The sequence below is a fragment of the Ursus maritimus genome, unplaced genomic scaffold, assembly GCF_017311325.1.
Source record: "Ursus maritimus isolate PB19 unplaced genomic scaffold, ASM1731132v1 scaffold_6, whole genome shotgun sequence".
NCBI classification, from domain to species: domain Eukaryota; kingdom Metazoa; phylum Chordata; class Mammalia; order Carnivora; family Ursidae; genus Ursus; species Ursus maritimus.
In genome coordinates this window covers 1,163,714-1,184,305 of record NW_024426774.1, presented here as the reverse complement: position 1 = coordinate 1,184,305, position 20,592 = coordinate 1,163,714, and the positions used below count along the sequence as shown (strand labels likewise).

The 20,592-nt window shown below is 51.2% G+C and overlaps 1 protein-coding gene across 3 annotated transcripts in view; it reads left to right on the top strand.

The window, feature by feature from the left end:
* LPIN1 (lipin 1) overlaps positions 1-20,364 on the top strand; it is a 71,533-nt gene extending 51,169 nt beyond the window's left edge. For 2 of the 3 annotated variants that reach the window (XM_040622787.1, XM_040622788.1), the window contains 4 exons: positions 8,282-8,434; positions 13,693-13,807; positions 14,577-14,680; positions 17,655-20,364. In XM_040622787.1, coding sequence (XP_040478721.1) covers positions 8,282-8,434; positions 13,693-13,807; positions 14,577-14,680; positions 17,655-17,814 — 532 coding nt within the window. In that variant the 3' untranslated portion in view covers positions 17,815-20,364. The remainder of the gene's footprint in view (positions 1-8,281; positions 8,435-13,692; positions 13,808-14,576; positions 14,681-17,654) is intronic. The other variant, XM_008702761.2, reaches the window with a different exon arrangement.
* The last annotated feature ends 228 nt before the right edge of the window (positions 20,365-20,592 follow it).

The window sequence follows — 20,592 nt, the reverse complement described above, 5'->3', positions numbered from 1 at the left end:
GTGGGAGAGGAGACCTTCAGCTGCTGTCCCGTGCCGGGCACGTGTCCCCTCACTCACCAGCTTTTCAACATTATTGTAAGAATTACTGCCATTAGCTCCCTCAGGAGCGGTCGGTCCGCGTTCCCATAACTGCTCACAGGAGGCAGGGCACCTTCGGCCCCACGGCCGTTGCGTGCGCTCTGGTCTGTCTCTGGGGTCGGGGCCCACTGGGGTCTCTCCCTCCTCACAGCGGCTCGTCACGTTCTCCGTCTTTCTGTGGACTAGAGTCTCCTCATCCGTGAAACCCCTCCCTCCAGCGCTTTCTGTTCTCCAGGCACTTGGGCTGGAAGGTGCCTTAGGCCAACGCAGGGCAGCCCCACCTTTCCCTGGCTGAGGAAGGTGAGGAATTACGTAGTCAGTGGAGGTCAGGCCGGAAAACCGGGCCCATGATTCCCAAGCTGATGGGCTCACCTCTGACCCGTGTAGGTGGGGGCTGGGGGCTGGGCACGCAGAGCTATGCCCGTACTCTGTGAGCACCGATGAAGGAAGCATACTTTCCTGCCCCTCATTCATTCACTTACCCAGCATTTATTGAGTGCCTGCTGTGTGCTCGGCCCAGTGACAGGTGCTTGGGATGTCAAGAAGTAGACATGGTGTCTGGCCTCCTGGACCTCACACGGCAGTGGGGGCGGGGTGGCTGGGACGGGGCCTCGTATCCTGGTGGGACTGAGAGCTTCTGATCTCTTAGATGCCCCGCTCATCAGTTTGACCTTACTCTTCCAGATTTCCTTTTCAAAAAATTACAAAAGTAGTACATGTGTCTTTAAAAAATGAAGAGAAATAAGGAAAATGAGAGGAATTTGAGAGTAGGAAGGTTGTGTGTTCTTCCCCTTGGTCCCGCCACCAAGCTAATCCATCCCCCAGATCCCCCGTGATCGGTTTGGTTCTGTCTCGATGTACTTAAAATCCATTTCCACTCTCCCCACGCCCCCCAACACGCACGCGCACGCCTACATTATTTAGTAATACGTCTTTCTGCTTCATTACATGTGAGATTTACCTCATTCTCCAGTGTGGCACACGTCGTATAATGTGGATAAACCGTGCTGTATTTAGCTCGTCCTCTGTGATGCATGGAGGAGGGAGTTTCCTGGTTTCTCTGTTTCCAAGACTGATGAACTAAGCACTTACATGAGTGTTTATTATGTATGATGAGCCTATAAATAAATGAAGAAGGCCCACACATGCAGGGAGGGACTGCTGCAAAGTGGATTCCCGGAAGCAGAATTGATGGTCCGAGGATGAGTGCATTTGAAGAGCTGATCGATGGGCCAGATTGCCCTCTGCAAAAGCGCGCCCCGTCCGCAGTCTGGTAGACGGTGTGTGTGCCGGTCCCTTCCCCGCCAGCCTCGCCGCGGCTGACCTCTTGTCGAGAAGGGTGAATCCACTGCGGAGCTGCCTGGACTTGGACGACACTGAAAATCGCATCTATTTTTAGTTGGAAGAAGCCCTCATGAGTCAGGATACCGAGACGCTCACAGCCTGAATCATTTTGGGCTTTAGAACATAAATCTCCTTTTCTTACTGTACGTTTAAAAAAAAAAAAAAAGGGCACAGTTGCATTTTTTTTTTCCCCCCAGAAAAGATATCTCTTTGGGAAGTAAAGTAGGATAGCTTACCGGAGAACACCTGAGCGTTCTTGACTTTGATTAACGGGCGTAGGGAGAGAGGTTTGTCGGTGAGGGTCCGTGATGAGAGCTGACTACTTCTCGTGTTTTCAGTTTGGTTGAAAGGAAGGAGCTTGATGTGTGTTAATTCACTGAGTTCGGTGTGTGTCCAGCACTGAGTTTTCTGCATCGGACGGGCCAGGATGTTCAGAGCTTCTAGAGCAATCGGCACAAACACGGTTCGGCCGTGGTTTTTGGGGCCTGTGCTGAGCGCCTCCAGGCGGAGCTGCAGGCTCCTTTCCCTGCCCTTATTTCCGAGTTTCTCCCCAGACCTTCTTGCTCTAACCCAGGCTGCATTCTACCCTCCACGCTTCGTTTTCCATCTTCCCATCTACGCCGAGACGATGGCTTCTGCCTGACATGCCTCTACCTCTGATTTTTGCCTCCACATTGTTCGGCTTGTGATGTCCAGTGCAGATGCCGTAGTCCTTACGATGCCTTCCCAGGCCAGAGTTGGCAACCCCCGGGCAGCTCTTCCCTCCTTACCGAGCTCTTTGTGGACACCCAGGGGCTCGGCCTGGCTTGTTGGAGCGGTAGCGCAGGTGGGGCTCGCTGTGACGCTCCTGGGGCTGTGGGTTCGAGGGAACCCCCCATCCTGGCAGCAGTCCCCGTGCTTCCTCCTCCAGGGCCCTGGGCGGCCGCTGAGGGACAGGTAGGGACTCAGGACTGGTCATGGTGGGGGCTCCCTCTTCTTGTCACGAGTCCAGGTCATTCTTTTGATGTCCTCCTGTGATTGCCCACAGGCCTAGGCCTAGGTAGAGAGAGGTTTAGCGTGCTGAAGTACTAGGAATGTGATGCCGTTTACTTCAGGATTTGGGGACCGATCACTCTGTCCTCACTCTGCTTTTTTCTGAATTTAGGCTGCACTTAAATTTTAAGCCCTGAGGTATTTATCTAATGGAAAAACCAGTCCTGCAGATAGCCTCTTGCCTGAAAACAACAGAGAATGAGGGCAACTTATTTATTTTTTGCCAAATGTAATTACTTGTTTGAATACAGTCAGCTGTGAGAAATTATCTGTAGAAATTATCTGAGAAATTATCTGATTGTCACCTTGTTCATCGAGAGGGTAGAAATAGCTTGCTTGGTTATTGATAAAAAAGAAGGGGTAGGGTGCCTGGATGGCTCAGTCGGTTAGGCGTCAGACTCTTGGTTTCGGCTCAGGTCATGATCTCGGGGTTGTGAGATCGAGCCCTGCGTTGGGCTCCATGCTGAGCGTGGAGCCTCCCTGAGATTCTCTCTCCCCCTGCCCCTCCCCACCTCCTCACCTGCACACTCTTAGAAAAAACAAAAACCAACCATAGCAAATACAACTGGAAGACATGACCCCCCGCCCCCCACATTCGAGTGTGGTCAATAAGTATGAGGAAAGTAATGGACTGTTTCCTAAAATAGCTAGATCATTGAGCCAGTGGGTCTTTGGGGGCTAAATCTGGACAAAATTGCTCTGATTTTGCACCTTCATTGATGCATATTTTTGTATCGGTGTAACTAAGAACCGATGTGTGTACGACCATGTAGCGACAAGTGCTGGGAAGATGAGTCCGTCTGTGGCCTGAGGAGGGCGCTGTGTGAGGCCAGGGTGCTGAGAACGGAAATCCTCATTGGCCGACTCAGTAGGATCTGTTCTCTCCCGCCTACAGGGCTTGCTCTCTCCTCCACCTGAGGTCCTCTTAGGTGACTGTGCTCATTACTGCCGCCGGTAGGGCTGAGGGGTCAGAGGGCCTGGGTTCTGAAGGTGACAGCCCTTAGCTCACCCTGGATGCACAGACCTCGTCCCCCACTCCTCATCTCTAAGATGGGAAAATTAGGCCAGGTGATCCCTGAGGTCCTGCCAGGCCAGAAGCACGGTGCGGTGGGTCGCAGGCGTGTGGTCACCAGGTTGTGGGCCATAGCGGGGCGAGCTTTTCCAGGCCAGGCCTCCGCGAGAGCCCCAGGATTGAGCAGACCCTGATCGCAAACCAGTCGCGCACCTGGGGCTGTTGTGAGTGCTGTATGGGCTGTGGGTGCCCCTCTGTCAGGGAGCTCGGGGTCCTGTAGAAGCAGATAGCACTCCTGTAATGAGGCAGCGAGGGGGGTGGGCAGTGAGATGCAGATTTCTCATACAGACGTGAGGAAGAAATTAATTCTGATTGGAGGGTCGAGGAATCCAAGATGGTTTCAATGAGAAGGAGGCCCTCGAGCTGAGCCTTGTTGGGTGAGCAGGGTTTCAAGAGAAGCACGCTTGTCACGGGAGGTGGGGTGGAGAACCAAGCCGGTGCGTGGTGTGCACAAAAGGGAGGCTCCAGGCAGGGGACCTTGGAGGCCGAGCTGAGCACAAGTCTGAGTTTGGCATAGAGCCTTCCATCCTTAAGGGAGCAGGCGATTATCCTTCCCCTAGGCCTGCAAATGGGGCGACAGAGGTCCTTTATTCTACAATAGTGCTCCCAACTGAGGGCGACTTTAGCCTCCAGGGGCCCATGGCAATGCCTGGAGACGTTTCTGGTTGTCCTGTCTGGTGCATGTCACGGACACTTAGCAGGTGGAGGCCAGGGATGCTGCTAGATGTCCCACAGTGCGGCATTACGGGGCTTCCACCCTGCCCCCCAACAATTACTTATCCAGACCAACATGTCAGTAGTGGAGAAACTTGAGCTTAGAAGCTTATCTTGGCAAATAGCCCCAAAGATAATCTTTCCAACCTCTTTTAATATCGGTCTGCGCCAAGGGTTTTAAGAGAGATACAGAGGCTGGGACAGATGGAGAAACTGTTAGGGCGAAGCCTGGACTTGGAATGTTCTTTCTTTTTGGCTCTGGTATTTCCCCAAGCCCTGTTGCAGTTGCTGAGATGCGGGAGGGGTAGACGTGGTCCGTGTGTGTTGCATTCCACCTTTGCTGTTGAGGGTAGGTTTCCTCCTGTATTCTATTCCTGAAGGACAGGGCTGGGCCGGCCCCACGTGTGTCCTGAGGCCAGCCTGGGCCCAGGGCGGGAGTGTCCCCCGGGGGTGCGTTGACGGGAGGAGCGGATCCTGCCCTTCTGAGTGAGGGGTCTTACCCCCGAGCGGCTCCCTTGACAGTCAGCTCTGGTGACTTGGTGCCACTTGAGCATTTGATGGGATCACAGATGGTTTTCATGGGGGCGAAGGTTCTGCCACCAACAAGCATTTCCCCGCCGAGGACGTCTTCAAGCTGATTTTCCAGCCAAGGTTAATAACGGCCTTTGAAGCAGAGTGCTTGCACGGTGAGAACCAGGCAGTGGCTTGATCAGACCATGAAATGTATTTGAAAATCAAGTTTTGAATAAAATTAGCGTCTCAAGCCCCTGCAGGTGGCAGCTTTTAGGAACTTTGATGTGAAGAGCTATAAACAGAAATAGTGGAGTTTTTTTTTTTTTTTAAAGATTGCATTAATTAGACAGCTAAAATACAAAGATGTTTAATTAAAAAGGTTGCCTGATTTTCAGATACATCCCTGTATTTCAAACAAGCTGGTATTTCTCGATTCTCTTTGTCTTAAAACTTTCCCGTTTCCTGGTTTTGAAGAACATATTCATTAAGCAAGCGTAGAGACGGGTTCCTTGACCAGCATCAGATATCCGTGGTGGACCAGTAAGCCGGGTTGGAAGTGGGTAGTTTGTATTCGCTCATGCAGCAAATATTTACTAAGTGTCAGTGACTTGCCGAGCACTGTTTTTGGCCCTGGGGTTACAGCCAGGAATGAGACAAAGTCCCTGCCCTCGGGGGACTTATGGATTCACCAGAGATATGGTCAAACAAGGAACTATCCTCTCCTATTAGTGATGAGTGCCCGTAGGAAAAATAAAGTGCAGCAAGGGTTTAGTGCCTGGAGTTAGGGTAAGAGAGGGTGTGTTGTATTTAATAGAGGGGCAAGGGAAGGGTCCTCTGGGGAGGTGATGTCTGAGCAGAGACCTAGGTGAGGGGAGGGAGGGAGTGAGCCTGAGGTGTGGGGAACAGTGTTTCAGGCACGAGGAATAGCGCGTGTGGGTGCCCAGCGCAGGAATGAGCATGGTGCCTCACAGGACTGGCAGGAGCACCTGCTGGTAAGAGGGAGTGAGGGAGCAGATGGGGTTGGAGAGAGGGGCGGGGACCAGGTCTTGCCTGCCTTGTAGGTCATGGCAGAGAATTTGGATTATATCCGAGGGACCTAAGAAGGTTCTGGAGGGTTTTGAGCATGATGTGAGTGGGTTCTGAGTGTTCTTTCTGTGTGCAGACTTGGTGTGGGGGGCCGGGAGCTGATTCAGGCTGCCGCAGGAGGAGAGGCAGGAGGCCCTGCCCCGGAGGTGTGGACGAGGGCTGTGGTGGTGACAGGGGACTTGAGGGGTGGTTTGGGTCCTTGTTGGGGTGGAATGAGGGGACCTGCTGATGTGACGGGGCTGGGGAGGCGGGGTTGTGAGGAGAAGTAGAAACCCAGGTAGTCCTGAGGTTTTGTCCTCACACCTGGCCAACGAGAGCGCCCCCTGCTGAGTGGGGAGGTCGCAGCAGGAGCGCCTGTGCATGTTTGGCTGTGGGTGCATCACGTGGGGGGTTCTGTTCTGTGCCCCATGAGTAATGGGGGGTTTGCAGCTGCACGTGTTGGCCTGGAGCTTAAGAGAGGGGCCTGGACTGGAAGTATAAATTCAGGAGACAGCCATGTATAGATGGTGTTTAAAAATGTTGAGTGTATTTTATTTACTCCAATATATGGAGACTATTACCATTTAAACAGGTAATCCATAGAGAATTTATTAATGGGATAGATCTTCTATTCTGTTTTTATAGTAAGCCTTTGAAACATGGTTTATATTTTATATTAATAGCACATCTCATTTTGGACACTAAGATTTCAACGGTTTAAAAAAGTGAAATGTAATCCTAATAAAGCAGGAAAGTCGTGTTTAACAGAAGAATGATCCTGTGATCGGTTTTTCATTGCCAATACTGCTGACACCCAAAGCATGGGGCTGTCACATGGAGCAATTCCAGAATTCTCTATAGAGACCAACTGGGTGTCTCAACAATTCAATTCAGGTCTGACCCCAACTACCCAGAGGCAGGGTAGACCCTACAGGTTAGGGGCTCAGGCCCACAAGACAGCTCCCACTTCAGACGCCAGCCGCAAGTAGGAGGTCCCTGGCTTACCCCGACTTTTGCCCCACTTGGCTTCAAATCAGGGGTCCCCCCCACCCCTTGTCAGGTTTAATAATGTGCTGTAATGGCTCATGGAACTTAGACAAACACTCCAGTTTATTCTAAAGGATACAAACGAACAGCCCGATGAAGAGGTACATAGGGCAAGATCTGAAAGGGTCTCACTCCATGGGGTTGGGGTGTGTCCCAGCATGTGGATGCGCTCACCTACCTCTCTGAACCCTGAACCCCATTATTTAGGATTTTTGTGGAGGTTCATTATGTAGGCATGATCGATTAAATCATTGGCCATTGGTGTTTGGGTTCAATCTCCAGCCCCTTTCCCAGTATTTGTGTGTCTGGGGGTGGTCGTGGGGTTGAAACTTCTAACCCTCTGGTTGCATGGTTGGTTCCTATAGCAACGAGCCCCCCTCCAAGGACCGCTTCATTAGCATAAACTCAGGTTGGAGGGAGGGGCTTGTTTCAAATAATAAATGACCTGTCACTCAGGAAATTCCAAGGGCTTAGAAGCTCTATGCTGGGATCCGGGGATGAAGACCACATATATCTGTATTATATCACAACATCACCGGTATGGTACATCGCTTTGGTTCGGATGTGGCATTTAGAGCCTTCGGGGAGTGGGTGCGATCCCCTAGGGACCTAGGTGCTGAGGAGGACAGAGCCCCTGGACCCCAGGATTGTGCACATAGAGCCTCGGTAGAGACAGAGCCAGGGGACCTGTGTGGGAAGCCGAGGGATGGAGGTGTCCAGAGGAAGGGGTGCTGCCCGGAAGTCTGTCACACGAGAACTGTGGCATCGCAGGGACCTACGGGGCCAGCAGGCTGGGGAACAAGTCTGCTTGGAGCGGGTTGATGGGGCGAGATGTGCAGCCAATGCAGATACATAGCCCTTTGAAGGAGTTTTGCTGCCAAGGGAACGGGGGAATGGGATTTGGTCTGGGGAGAGGGAAGACCTTTGGTGGCAGTGGTTATTTTTAGGCGAGATGAGAGAGGGTGGAGTATGTATTTATGTGCTTACGGGAATTATCCAGCCCGGGGGAGACTCTGATGGCGTGTGTAAGGGGGTGGGCTCGGTCCTGCTGTGAGGTCTGTGAGCTGGCAGGTAGTGGGGCCCTGTGCAGGGAGCGGCGTGGGTACAGGTAGGTTGGCCAGTTGGCACAGAGCCTCAGTTTCCCTAGCAGTAAAGAGGAGGGAAATACCTATCGAATGAAGTTCCCATGAGGATTAAACCAAGTGAGGGAAGTGAAAGTGCTTAGTAAGGGACAGTGAAACACATTCAGGCTTCGTTCTCAATGCAAAAGAGTATTTTCTAGAATGCGGCCTTCTGCTGGGGAGGGATGCTTGCAGCAGTGCCGTTCTGGGTGAAACATTCAGGTTAAGGCTTGCGAATGCAGAACCTTCCCGTGGTGTGATGCCATGACACGCGAATGCTTTGTCTCTCTTTCAGAAACGGCTACAAGTTTCTCTACTGTTCTGCGCGGGCCATCGGGATGGCGGACATGACGAGGGGCTACCTGCACTGGGTCAACGAGAGGGGCACGGTGCTGCCTCAGGGTCCCCTGCTGCTGAGCCCAAGCAGTCTCTTTTCGGCCTTGCACAGGTATGGCCACCGGAGCTGCAGGCCAGTCCAGGCCCCCTCTCCTCTTCCCGGGAAGTGTTGGTGAGAGGAGCCTGTCCACTGCTCTGCTGCAACCCCTATTCCTGCCCCACTGTGGGCACCAGAAAGTTCACCCTAAAAAGCAGGTCTGGCTCCGTCATCCTGGCCACACCCTTCATTAAGCTCATCCTGGCTCTCAGGATCAAGTCCAGATTCACTAGCTTGGCTCACGTGACTCTTCCTGACTTCCCCCTGCCCTTCTTTTCAGTTTTTAAAACTCAGTCACACTGACCTGACCCCATTTTTCCAGAACAGTGTTCTCTACTTCAAGCCTGTGCACCTGCTGTTCTCCCTTTGAGGACGGCTGCCCCTGCTGGTGTGGCCGGGCTGAGTCCTAATGACTCTGAGAATCAACTTGCTTTCCATCTAATCAGGGAGCTGGGCTGGGTCAAGCGGCCCCTCCACCCGCCACCACCACTTACCTGGCCCTTGTCTCCCAGGAAAGTTGTCCTTCCTGGGAGTTCTGGTTACGTGTTTTGTTGTTGTTGTTTTTAAAGATTTCATTTATTTATTTGAGAGAGAGTGATAGCAGGAGTGGAGGGGAGAGGCAGAGGGAGAGGGAGAAGCAGACTCCCTGCTGAGCAGGGAACCCGACGCAGGGCTCGATTCCAGGACCCTGGGATCATGACCTGAGCCGAAGGCAGACACTTCACCGACTGAGCCCCCCAGGCTCCCCTCTGGTTTGGTTTCTGGTCCTCTGCCATCACTGGCCGATGTCCGCTTCTCCTCCTCCTTTCGCCATCACAGCCACATCCAGAGAAGTCACGCAAAACTTAGTCTGGACACCTGGGCTGGTAGAGGAGAAGACGGGGCTTCTCTGCACCTTGCGACCCAGGGCAGTTTCCCAGGCTGCTCTCAAAACATCATCTAGTGTGGTTATAACGGTGTCGGTTCTGCCAAAGGCTGGTTCTAAGTATCATGCAATTCTGTCTTTAAGACCCAGTGAGAGGCTCTGGCAGGATTCTGCCTCAGTTTGAGGACCAGCTTAGCCGCTTGCTGCCGCTCACTGTGCAGACAACAGAAAAATCCAGATGGGCCCAAAGCGCCATGTTGGTTCCTGGGTAGTTTTCTTCAGCTCTGCGGATACCTTTTCCATTGCAGCTTTGTTTTGTGTGATTTGTAATTTTTTTCTTGTAGTAAAAGATCTCACACTGAAACTTGCACATTCTGGGGAGGAAATTCAGGCCAACCTCTGGATGCCATAGTGTTTTTTAAGTCCTGAGAGCTGGCCTCACAATCCAGACGTTAATGAAATGGGGTCCCTGACGTATGTCGACAGTTCGTAGCAAGCTACTCATTATCACGTATCAAGTACTGAGGATTTGCAGGGTGAGACAAAACGTAGACATTATTACTTCGATCTCCCACCACTAAATACACATTTAAGGCGAGCTTTTTCATTTTTTTCTCATTGAAATACCACTCTCCAAGATCTATCAGAAGTGACCGATCTTGGACAGTGCGGAATTATTAAACCAAACAAGGACGCCTCCCAGCGTGTGTTCCCTCTCAGGAGCCGGAGGGGCTCCTGACAGCCTTGGCCGACAGCCTGGTCCTTCCAGCTCCACATTCTGGCCGGAGCCGTCTCTGTGTGTCAGCCATCGTCCTGCAGAGCTTCTAGAATTGACGGGCACGTCTGCCACGAGCCAGAATGACCTTCGCTAGCAAGACGCTCTCACTGGGGGCACTTCTGAGGTTACTGCCTGGGTCTCGCCTGGAGTGAAGGCGAATGAACCCAGTGGGCGGAGCACAGTCGGCAGGTGGGGACGGGGAGCCCCAGGCTCCGATGCCGCCTGGCGACTGGCTGGTGGTGTGACGACATGGAGCGTCTGTCTGCTGAGTCTGCGTCCTCAGCTGCCGAATGCGAGGCCTGGGTTAGATGGTCTCAGGTGTCCCCCTTCAGCCCGAAATGCTATGGTTCTAGGAAACATGTCTGAGAGAAGTTGAGGCATCTGTTTCCCACACCTCACCTTTTGGCTCAGGAGCTTCTCCTTTTAAAGTGGACACTGGCTTTGAGTCTTCGTTCCCTGACCTCTTCTGTGGAGGCAGGGCTCTTCAGATCGTGGTCCCAAAGCCCCTGTGGTGTGGCACCCGTTCCTGATACATGTGGCTCAGTCTTGTGGCAGTGGGGGGGGGGGCGTCTCACTGATGACAGGCAGCTCACCTCTGCCAAGTCCCAGCACTGGGTATCCTGGCAGGTGTGCAGTTCTGGAGTTTGGCAACAACAGAGGCTGGCCTCTAGCTCTGGGAAGGAGGATGCCGTTTCACCAGGACCCTCATTTTCCCTTTGGGGTTTTCGAGCTGCTCTGAGACTCGGATCAATGATGCTTCGTTGTTTGCTGGAGTAAAATTACCTCAAGGGTGAGTCAGGACAGGGACTGTTTGTACATGCGGGTCACCGAAGACCTAGGCTGTGCCAAGGGGCCGATCTGGCAGCGGTCCTCACTGCTTCCTCCCGGCGTACCTCACTGCCCGCAGGGAGCCCAGCACTGGCGGCACGGGGCCGCGGGGTGCTTCCTCACTGGCACTGCTTTCCTGGTGTCTGTGCACGCAGACACCCTCCTCCCCACCTGCCACACTCACACACTCGTGCCCAGGGCGTGTGCTTGAGTGTGTGTGTGTGAGAGAGAGATTGAAATAGAAGCAGGAAGCTGAATTTGGATGCTTTCCCCTGAATGGACTGAAGTTTGAGACTCATCATCATACCCGTGGGTCCTGAGATACAGACCGTAAAACCCTTTTAGTTAAGTTTAGCGAAGGCTCTGGAGGCCACGGAAGTCAGTGCAGAGCCAGGACCAGCCCTGGGGTCTTATGACACTGAGGCTAATAGTCTACCAACACCACCACCACCACCACCATCATCTAAATTACACTTTGAGTTTGTAAAATACATGTGAGGTATAAATGATAAATAGTGAACACCAGGGTACCCACCATCCAGTTAAAGCAAAAGGTCAGGTCGTTCCGTTTGAAGCCCTGGTCCCTCCCATCCCTCCCCACTGAGTAGTGACGGTAGCCACTCTCCCTGAATCTTGGGTTAATCTTTCCCTGCTCTTCGGGACAGTTCTATCGCATATAACTGAGATCCTGACCAACATGCTTAATTGTGCACCTGTGTGGACGATAGGTAAACGTCTCCTATGTCCTTCTGCAGCTTGCTTTTCTCGCTCAACAGCACGTTCCCATGACTGTTGAGCAGAGCTGCGACTCGTTGCTCTTACTGCTGTGTGGTCTCCTGTTGTAGGGTGACCGCCGCTTATCCACCCTACTACCGATGGATACTTGGGTCGTTTCCAGTGTTTTACCATTAAAAGCAGCGTTTCTCGTGTTTCTCGTGTGTCTGCATGGGCACTAGTTGCTCCAAGGTACACACGTAGCCTTGGCATTGCTGGCCATAGAGGACACACATATTCAGCATTGTTAGGTCATTCTGAACCATTTTCCAAAGTCGTCGAACCAGTTTAGGCTCCCACAGTGGCGTACAAGCGCTCCCCTTGCTCTGCTCTCTTGCCAACACGTCGTCAGCCATTTATATGTTTGCTAGTCCGGTGGGTGTGAAATGCCGCTCTTCGCATGTTTGTGGGCCCTTTGGGCTTCATCTTCTGTGGAGTGCCTGCTCAAGTGTTTTCCCAATTTTCTTTTTGATTTGTGTGCGTGATGGATTCTATATCCATAGCCTTTCTTATGAGCGTTGCAAAGAGCCTTCCCCAGTGTATGGTTTGTGATGAACATAAATTCTTCGTTTCATGCGCTTGAACATATCATTTCCCCTGTAGTTCGTGCGATTTGTGTATTAAAAAGGGCTTGCCTGGCTGTGGGCATGAAATGAGGCTCCTCTGTTTTATCCGAAGGTGCTGCCTTTCACGTTTGGTGTGTGATCCACGAGGAACTGATTGTTGCCTGTCGAGTGCGGGAGGCCCTTTTCCTTCTTTCTTTTCTTTCCCTTCTAGGGATGTTCAGTTGTCCCAGCATCATTTACTGAAACGATGGCCCGTTTCCTCCTGCTTTGAGTTGTCATTGTGCTCATAAATCGAGTGTCTGTAAGTGTGTGACTTGGTTTCTGGCCTTTGCTCTTCTGTGTATTTGTGACGATTAAGTTTTATAAAAACACACAAAATCGTGTCAAGAGGTTGAAATTGCAGTGAACCTGTAGATGAGTTTAAGGAGAGTCAGTATCTCCTTGTAATTTTGAGTCTTCCAATTCACTTCTACGGTGTATTTTTTCATTTAGGTCTTTCCTAATATAGTTCAATAAAGTTTATAATTTTATCCATAAAAGTCTGGCAATCTTCTATTAGGTTTATTCCTAGACGTTTAAAATTTTTGATTTCTATTTACAGAATTATATTTTTACCTGTTTGTTTCTTCTGATGCATGAAAGTGCAATTGATTTTTATACATTAGTTTTTTTGTATACTGATTTTATAGCCAACAATCTTATTGATCTCTTATTAATGATGATAATTCATCTGCAGATTCTCTTTTTTTTAATGTATTTTTTGTGTGTGTGTGAGTAGTGACAGTTTCCTTTCTTTCCTTTCCAATCCTCATAACTATGTCTTCCTTCCGTCACCGTGCCCGCGAGGACCTGCCGCGCAGTGTTGGGTTGAAATGGTGGTAGTGCCACCTGTTTTTTCACTGTTAACGGGACGTTTGCTGTGGGTGTGGAATATTCCCTGCTATTCCAGGTTTAAGTTTTTTCATCTTGATTGGGCTCTGAATTGTATCAAATGCCCTGTCTGTGTCTATGAATATGGTATGTTTTCTCCTCCTTTAATCTATTAATGCGTTAGACTACATTCATTAGTTTAAGGATTGAACTACTCTTGCATTCCTGGAATAAGATTTTTGTGCTTTGCTGCCGTCAGTTTGCATATGCATATTTATTTAGGATGTTTGCCCTGACATTCGTGAAGGAGATTGGTCCACACTTGGCTCATGCTTTTCTTCTTTTCAGTTTTGTTTTTGAGGCTATGTTAGCCTCATAAAACGAGTTTGGAGATGTTCTCTCTTCCGCATCTGGAATTCTTTGTTCCTTGGATGACTGGTGGAGGTCTTTAGTAAAATCACTTGTCCTTAGCATCTTGTTTGTGGGAAGACTTGAAAGTACGGATTCACCCTCTGTGAATTTAAAAATAGTTTGATGCTAATGAAGCTTCCCGTCTCAAGCTGATCCATTATTTATTTATTTGTTTTAACAGAGAAGTGATTGAGAAGAAGCCGGAGAAGTTTAAAGTCCAGTGTTTGACCGACATCAAAAACCTGTTTTTTCCAAATACAGAACCCTTTTATGCTGCTTTTGGAAACCGACCGGCTGTAAGTGCTAGATTGGGTAGATAAGAGCTCTTGAAATTACCGCCTTTTCTGATAGGTGTCATCTGAAAGGTGGGTCTTGACTCCGTGGGGAGCCAGATTCCCCTCCCGCTAGAAATAGCTGTAAGGAGATTGTCTAATTATCTCATGGCCTCTAGTTTTCTTTAAAGATTGGCTAGTGGGTTTCAGTCTGAAGCTTGAAATGTGGGACTAGAAACTTCAAATTCCAAACCACTTGCTAATTTAGTAGAACAAGTACCTAGAATAGGATTAGACCCTTTCTACCGGAAGGGAACCACAAGGCCAGGCCTTAACAGCATGGGGAAATTTGGCATCGCAAGTTTTCAGAGCGTTGTTGCATACGGCAAAAGTGGCGCTTTGAGGTTTTATGTGCACTGCCCAAATTCACAGGAGAGTTTAACATTCTGGATAACATAGTTGGATACTAGCTTCCCAGTAAGAAAGTTCCCCTTTTGAAACTCCTGCCTGAGAAAATGGGTCAGAGAATAGCCTTAAGGGACGTAAGAATTGCAGGGGGGTGTGGTAGCTTGTTTACTCATTAGCTCAGCTCTTGAACGAATGAGCGCACAGTGGCCCCGAGGGGGAAACTGATTTAATAATTTCACGTCCAGAGATACTTTTTTCTCTACACTATTTGGAAATAGAGCTCTGGTTATTGAAAATTTTATAAATCTGCATCAAATCTGAAATATCCCATATTTGTGTTTATAATGCCTTTTTTCCCCCCTAATTTATACTTTCCCAAACACAGGATGTGTATTCGTATAAGCAAGTAGGAGTGTCTTTGAACAGAATATTCACTGTCAATCCCAAAGGAGAACTTGTGCAGGAACACGCAAAGACCAACATCTCCTCGTGAGTACCGTGCACATTCTGTGGGACGGCTGTGACCTTGCGCGCTTCGAGTCTCGGTCTTGGAATATGATGGTTTACGGTTTACACTCCGCCTTGTTGTTCATTGTTGCCTTTATTTCCATCTTTAATTCCTGCAAAGGAAATATAGTTTAACTCCTGGTATTTTGTCCAAAACGTAAGTTTTGGACAATCTGCATTAAATCAGGCCCCCTCTGGGTCAACAATTTAAACTGGTGGTTAGGGTCTGCTCCTGAGTGGAATTGAACGCATTTCAAAACCAGTGGTTTAGATTTGCCAAGGGAGGACTGAAAGTCTAGCGTGCAAATTGGAAATGTAACCAAATTGAAATAATCATGTGAAGCTGTATTTACGGACGAGAAACTTCTGTGTGTCTTCACACACTGACCTGCCACGCTGCTCTCACCAGAAGTCGTAAGAATTCTTCTCGTGCTTGTGGTGGAAGCTGAGTCGCCCTGGGGCAGGGGGCTGAGCCGGGCTCCTGTCTGAAAGGAGGAGTCTCCCTGGACTTCGGTGTGCTTCTGTCTGGACTTCGGTGTGCTTCTGTCTGGACTTCGGTGTGCTTCTGTCTGGACTTCGGTGTGCTTCTGTCTGGCTTCCTAACGTGGGAGGGTGGAGAACGTTTCCTCAGACCTTGGGTTGGTGAGCGTTGCCCACCGGGCGACACCAGGCAGACGGCTGTCCCCCTGCCGTGCCTGATTCAGAGGCTGCGCTGTCTGGCCCCGAGTGACCCCGGGGGGCTGCAGGAGCCCGCCTCACGGGCAGGAGTTGAACTGGGGGTTTGGTTCCAGCGGCTTCACAGGCACCCCCAGTGGTTTTAGGCAGATGAGAGGTTTAGGTTCCTCCGAGAGCACACTGTCACTTCCGAGATGATCCTTATGCCCGTTCAAGCTTGCTTTAGCCTAAATGGGGGGCAGTTGTAGGCGGGAGGGAGCGCTGGGGCCAGCCCCACATGCCTCCATCCCCCGGTCATGCGTGTTCCTAAGCAGTTCTCAAGATACGCGGGGGGAAAGGAGGATGGAGCCAGGAGCCTCCTCCGTCCTTCAGAAGCCGGGGCAGCGCCGGGCACAGCAGGCACAGACTGAGGCTTACCCCGGCCACGTTCGGAGTGGCCCCGCAGCATCGGGGGCTCCTGTTTCCCACGTGAAAGGGTTCCCTGGGCTGGAGAAGGTCTAAGAGATCTCTTTTTAGGGTCAGAAAGCACCTGAACTGATGAGACACTGCCCTGAAAGGGCAGCAGCCCCGCGGCAGGTCTGTCACAAGGGACGTGGCAGGAGGGGTCCCAGCCCCCGCGAGGGTTTACCCCGGAGGCCTGTGGGCTTATCCCATCTGCTGAGACTCTGGGATTCAGGCGCCTTGGCCCGGGCTGGATCTCCGTGTGGGAGGAACTTGGCGCCTTGTCGTCTCGTGCCACGCCAGGACACGAGGCCCTTCCTGGGGGGCAGTGCCCCTCCGTCCCCCGGAGAGCACATGCTGTCTCTGGCACCAGACTCGGGACGGTCATTTCAGATCCAGGGACACTGTGTCTGAGAAATCAGATGGATAGCGGCCCGCGGGGACGGGGGTGTCCGCGCTCACTGCCGTGGTTTGTGACTGTCCGTGTGGGAGCTCTGTTTGCTCCCAAGGGCCTGTGTGCGAGAGGGGTGCAGAGGGGGCCCGGCCAGCACCCAGGGCACTCGGCAGTTTGGAGCGGGTGCCTGCCACACACCCTGATGACGCGCTCTGAGCGGCTCCCCACGGGGCGGGGTGCCTCCCAGAGCCACAGAACTCAAACAAATAGGTCTTCAAGCCAGGAGGTATTTTAAAAATTTGTTTTAATCCCCAGGAAAGACGTAATTCTTGCTTGTTAGGGGAGATTTTCCTCATTCTGTGCAAGCACGATGTTCCTCATAAGCCCTTCGGGGGTCCTTTATTAAATACACACTCTCATCCTTAGTTAATAAGGTATTCGATGCCTCAGAACATGCTAATTCCTGGAGTTTGTTTCGAAAGCGCTTTTTGGTTTTTAGCAAATTGGAACTGGAGAGGGACCCCGTGACTGTCAGGGAGGACTCTGGGGACGTGTGGAGAGGCCTGGGCTTGTCAGAATTTCTGGTTGGAGGCGCCCGGAGGTCTGAAAATGCATGTTCAATACAGCAACTTTCTTTTTGTAGTATGGGCCAAAGAGACAAAGACGCAACGTCTTCTTGAGAATACGCAGAAAATGGAGGGAGAGAATATTGCGGGGAACGTTGAGAAACACTCGTCTAGTCCAACTCCGTATTCCATAAAGATGAAGGGCCTGAGGCCCAGAGAGGGCAAGACACTTGCCCAAGGTTACACAGCAACCTTGGTGTGGGAGTGGATCCCAGGTCTCTTGTCCCTCGTGCCAGCTAAGGTTTCTTCCCTGAGGCTAACAATCAGCAAGGGCTAATGTTAATGATGGACGTTGAATAAATTCACTGAGCACCAAATCTGCGTCATTTTATGCCGCATACGTTTTTTTATTTAACTCTCATGTGGACACAGGGGCAGTTTTCCTTTCCTTTACAGTTGAGGAGATTGTGGCTTAGAGGGGATGAAGCCGTTTGCCCAAGGTCACTCAGCCGGTAAATGGCAGAGCTGAAGGTCAAGTCTGTGTCTCCTTAGTCCAAGGCAGGCAGCTGTCCACTGCCATGCGGGTTTCCTCCCGTCCCCCAACTCGTGCTTGTCCCCCTTCTTCTGTCTTTCCTGCCAAGTCAGATTCCACCCGCCTCGCCCGTGGGGCCTTCTCTGACTCCTACTTGGACGCGTGTTGATTTCTTGTTAATTAGGGAGGAATTATTCGAGAACAACTGCCACCGCGTTAAGCAGGGTAGTCTGTTCCCCGGGGCCGTGGATCTCTCCTCGCTTCCATGGACAGCGCAGGGGACCTGGCGGGTGTCCCGCTTGCCTGGGGGTCCCTCTGAGGCAATGACGTTGTCCATTCTCCCTCCAGGTACGTGAGACTCTGCGAAGTGGTTGACCACGTCTTCCCATTGCTGAAGAGAAGCCATTCTTCGGACTTCCCCTGCTCAGACACGTTCAGTAATTTCACCTTCTGGAGAGAGCCGCCGCCACCTTTTGAAAACCAGGACGTTCATTCCGCCTCAGCGTAAACCGTTGCGAGCAACCCGCTGACGTCATGTGAAGGCCGGCACCCCCGATTAAAGGATAGGTTCTGGGAGCCACAGAGCAGGAGCTCAGGAGCCTGATGTGCGGTCATTTGCTTAAGAGCAGAGAAATCTGAGGGGAGTTTCTGTCCCTTCCCCGTGCCCCCGGGGGTTGACATTTCCGAGTGAAACACGGAGGCGAGGCGTCGGGTGCATTCCGAGCCGAAGCCATCCCCGGGGGCGGCTTCAAGCCCGTCGCCGCGCTGCCCTGCCCCGGCCACTCTCGTGGGTCCTCACCGGTTCCTGGGCAGAGCTGGCCGCCAGGGGGGCCCGCCGATGACCGTTCCGTTGAGGCACGCCGGACGCGCGGGACTGTGGTAGAGGAGGGGCCCGTCTCCCTCTGTGGCCGTGGGTGCCACCTGTTCTGTGTGCGGCGGGAAGGCTGAGGGTCCCGCCACCTGCTCCGCGGGGTCTCTCCCCTCACCGTGCTGGCTCGGCCTGCGGTGTCTCCCTGCAGTATTTGCCGACGGGTCTGATGGTTAGGCCAGAAATAATTTAATTCCTCTGAGTAAAGATAACCTATATAGTTGGCATATTTCCCCCCATTTTTGTGGCCAAGGCTGGACTGTTTATGCCTTAATGCATCCGTGGCAGACATTTTATTTAGAATGTGCTTCGTCCGGCGCTCTCTAACTTTGCAATGCCTTAAATTCAGATTATAGGAAGCATTACTAGGGCAGTATTTGGAACGAGCTCGACACTCCGCCAGCTCCCTTCTCCAGCCGGGCGGTGCTCTAACCGTGGATTTGAACGGAGCTCGCGCCACGTGGTGATGGTGTCGATTTCTGTTGGGAGCTCTCGAAAGAAACTAGGTGGTTTTACGAAAATCGCTTCAAGACGTTATGTTCTTTGTAGATGCTCTTATTTATTACTTTGCTCAGATTGGGTTATTGTTATGAGAATTTTAGCCATACTCTTTCTATTAAAACTGTCATTAATACATTAAAATGATAGAGATGTGAGACTATCCAAAGAGCCTTATTCTGTATATCCCACAACACTGACCTTCCTTGGAGCTTATGGGTAATACTTTCTATTTTCCTTCACTTTTCCCGCTCGAATTAAGGGCAAGTGGATAAGTAATAATTCGAGTGACATTCTTTAAGTCGGCAGAAGATGATGATTCCTTGTTTATAAAACTGGCTTCTGGAGAGAACAGTTTGAAAAGTGAAAGAATTATTTTGGTAAAAGGTTTTGCTTTACTTTTTGAAGTATTTTTTTAAAGAGTGTTTTACTCCAATGACTGCAACGCTTTCCTATTTAAATCGCATTGTTAGAGTCAGAACCTGCAACAGTTGAATGAAATTTTACTCTTTCTGTGAAAGAAAATCCAGAGGTGTTGCCTTCATCGTGGCTGGTGGGCTGTGTCAGCAAGGGCTGCCTTTACCCAGCGGTCTGCCTGGCCCTGCAGAGAGGCAAACGCGCGTGTGTTGTCCATCACAGACTTGTCTAGACTCGGAACGCGCATGCGCAGACTCCCTTTTGGAGGCATTCAAAATAATTAAAAGTAGTTCTGCCTTAACTGCTCTGGGCTTGTTCATTAGTGACCTTGAGTGGCTATGTTAATTCTGTCGTGAGGGTATTTTGGGGTGAACTGGAAGTGCTGTGAACTAAGCACGAGGTCACGTGCCTGCTGAGGCTGACCTCGTATGTCCTCTGCACTGGGGAGGATCCGGCTTTGAGGAGGGGTAGCGTGTCCCACGTCGTGGCATCCCGCGTCCCCTTCCTCGGGACGGCCAGCTGCAGTCACTCTCCGTGTGGACGTGGGAGAGCTTGCAACCCTCATTCCTGATTTTGAGGTCCCTTACACAGCTCCACACCGCTGCCGTCCGAAACAGAGCATGCCTTCCAGAAGGGGACACGCTCGGAAGTGTGTCACGTCCAGAGTGTGACCCCTGGGGGGGGGCTGTAACATTCACACCTGCCTGGCGGCTTCTGAAAATGAGATTTGTACGTGGCTGTGGGGCTGTCAGCTGGTTTACCCGTATTTACACACCCGTTACCCAGTGACCCTGCGGTCGTGCGCTGGCGTGCTGCATCGGACCCCACGCTTCACAGTTGCCCTGTGGAAACGAGTCCTTCCACGTGACGTCATCACATGATCATCCCATGTGGTGAGGGAAACTAGACAGACCTGGTACATGGAAAATGATTACACCTTCAAAGGGAAATTCCCCTTTTCGAGTTCAGGTTGAGATCACCACTTTCCATTTTATTTACAATTCTTGATCTGTACTTGTATGTGCTGGCACAATGATCCCAATCACTGTATGCCCCATGGTGTCGTGCTGGCTGCAAAGCTAGAAAACATTGTAATAAAGGAGGTGGACGAGCGATTTCTCTGGAAATCAGGCGTGCGAATTTTAAAGTTTTTTGGGATGTTATTACGTTGCTTTCTAGTGCGTGATACCAAGCATTTTTTATGCTCTACTCAAAAGAAATCCTTAAGACTATGAACCGTTCAATATTTGGAATAAAAGAGCCAGTCTTTCCTGACGCCTTTGGTGCAGTATTGACTCTCCATAAGCACAGGGTAGGGGGGAGAGGGTGGCCAGGGGGGGCTGTGTCCGGAGCCCGTCCTCCTGGTGGAAATGGCTCGAGAGCAGAGTGGGCTCAGGTAAGTGTGGTACATGCAGGTTCCTCCAGGGCTTGGCCCACGATCGCTGTGTCACACAAGCAGGCTCTGGTCTGTGTTCTCGAGTGAGATAGTCAGGTGCAGCCACA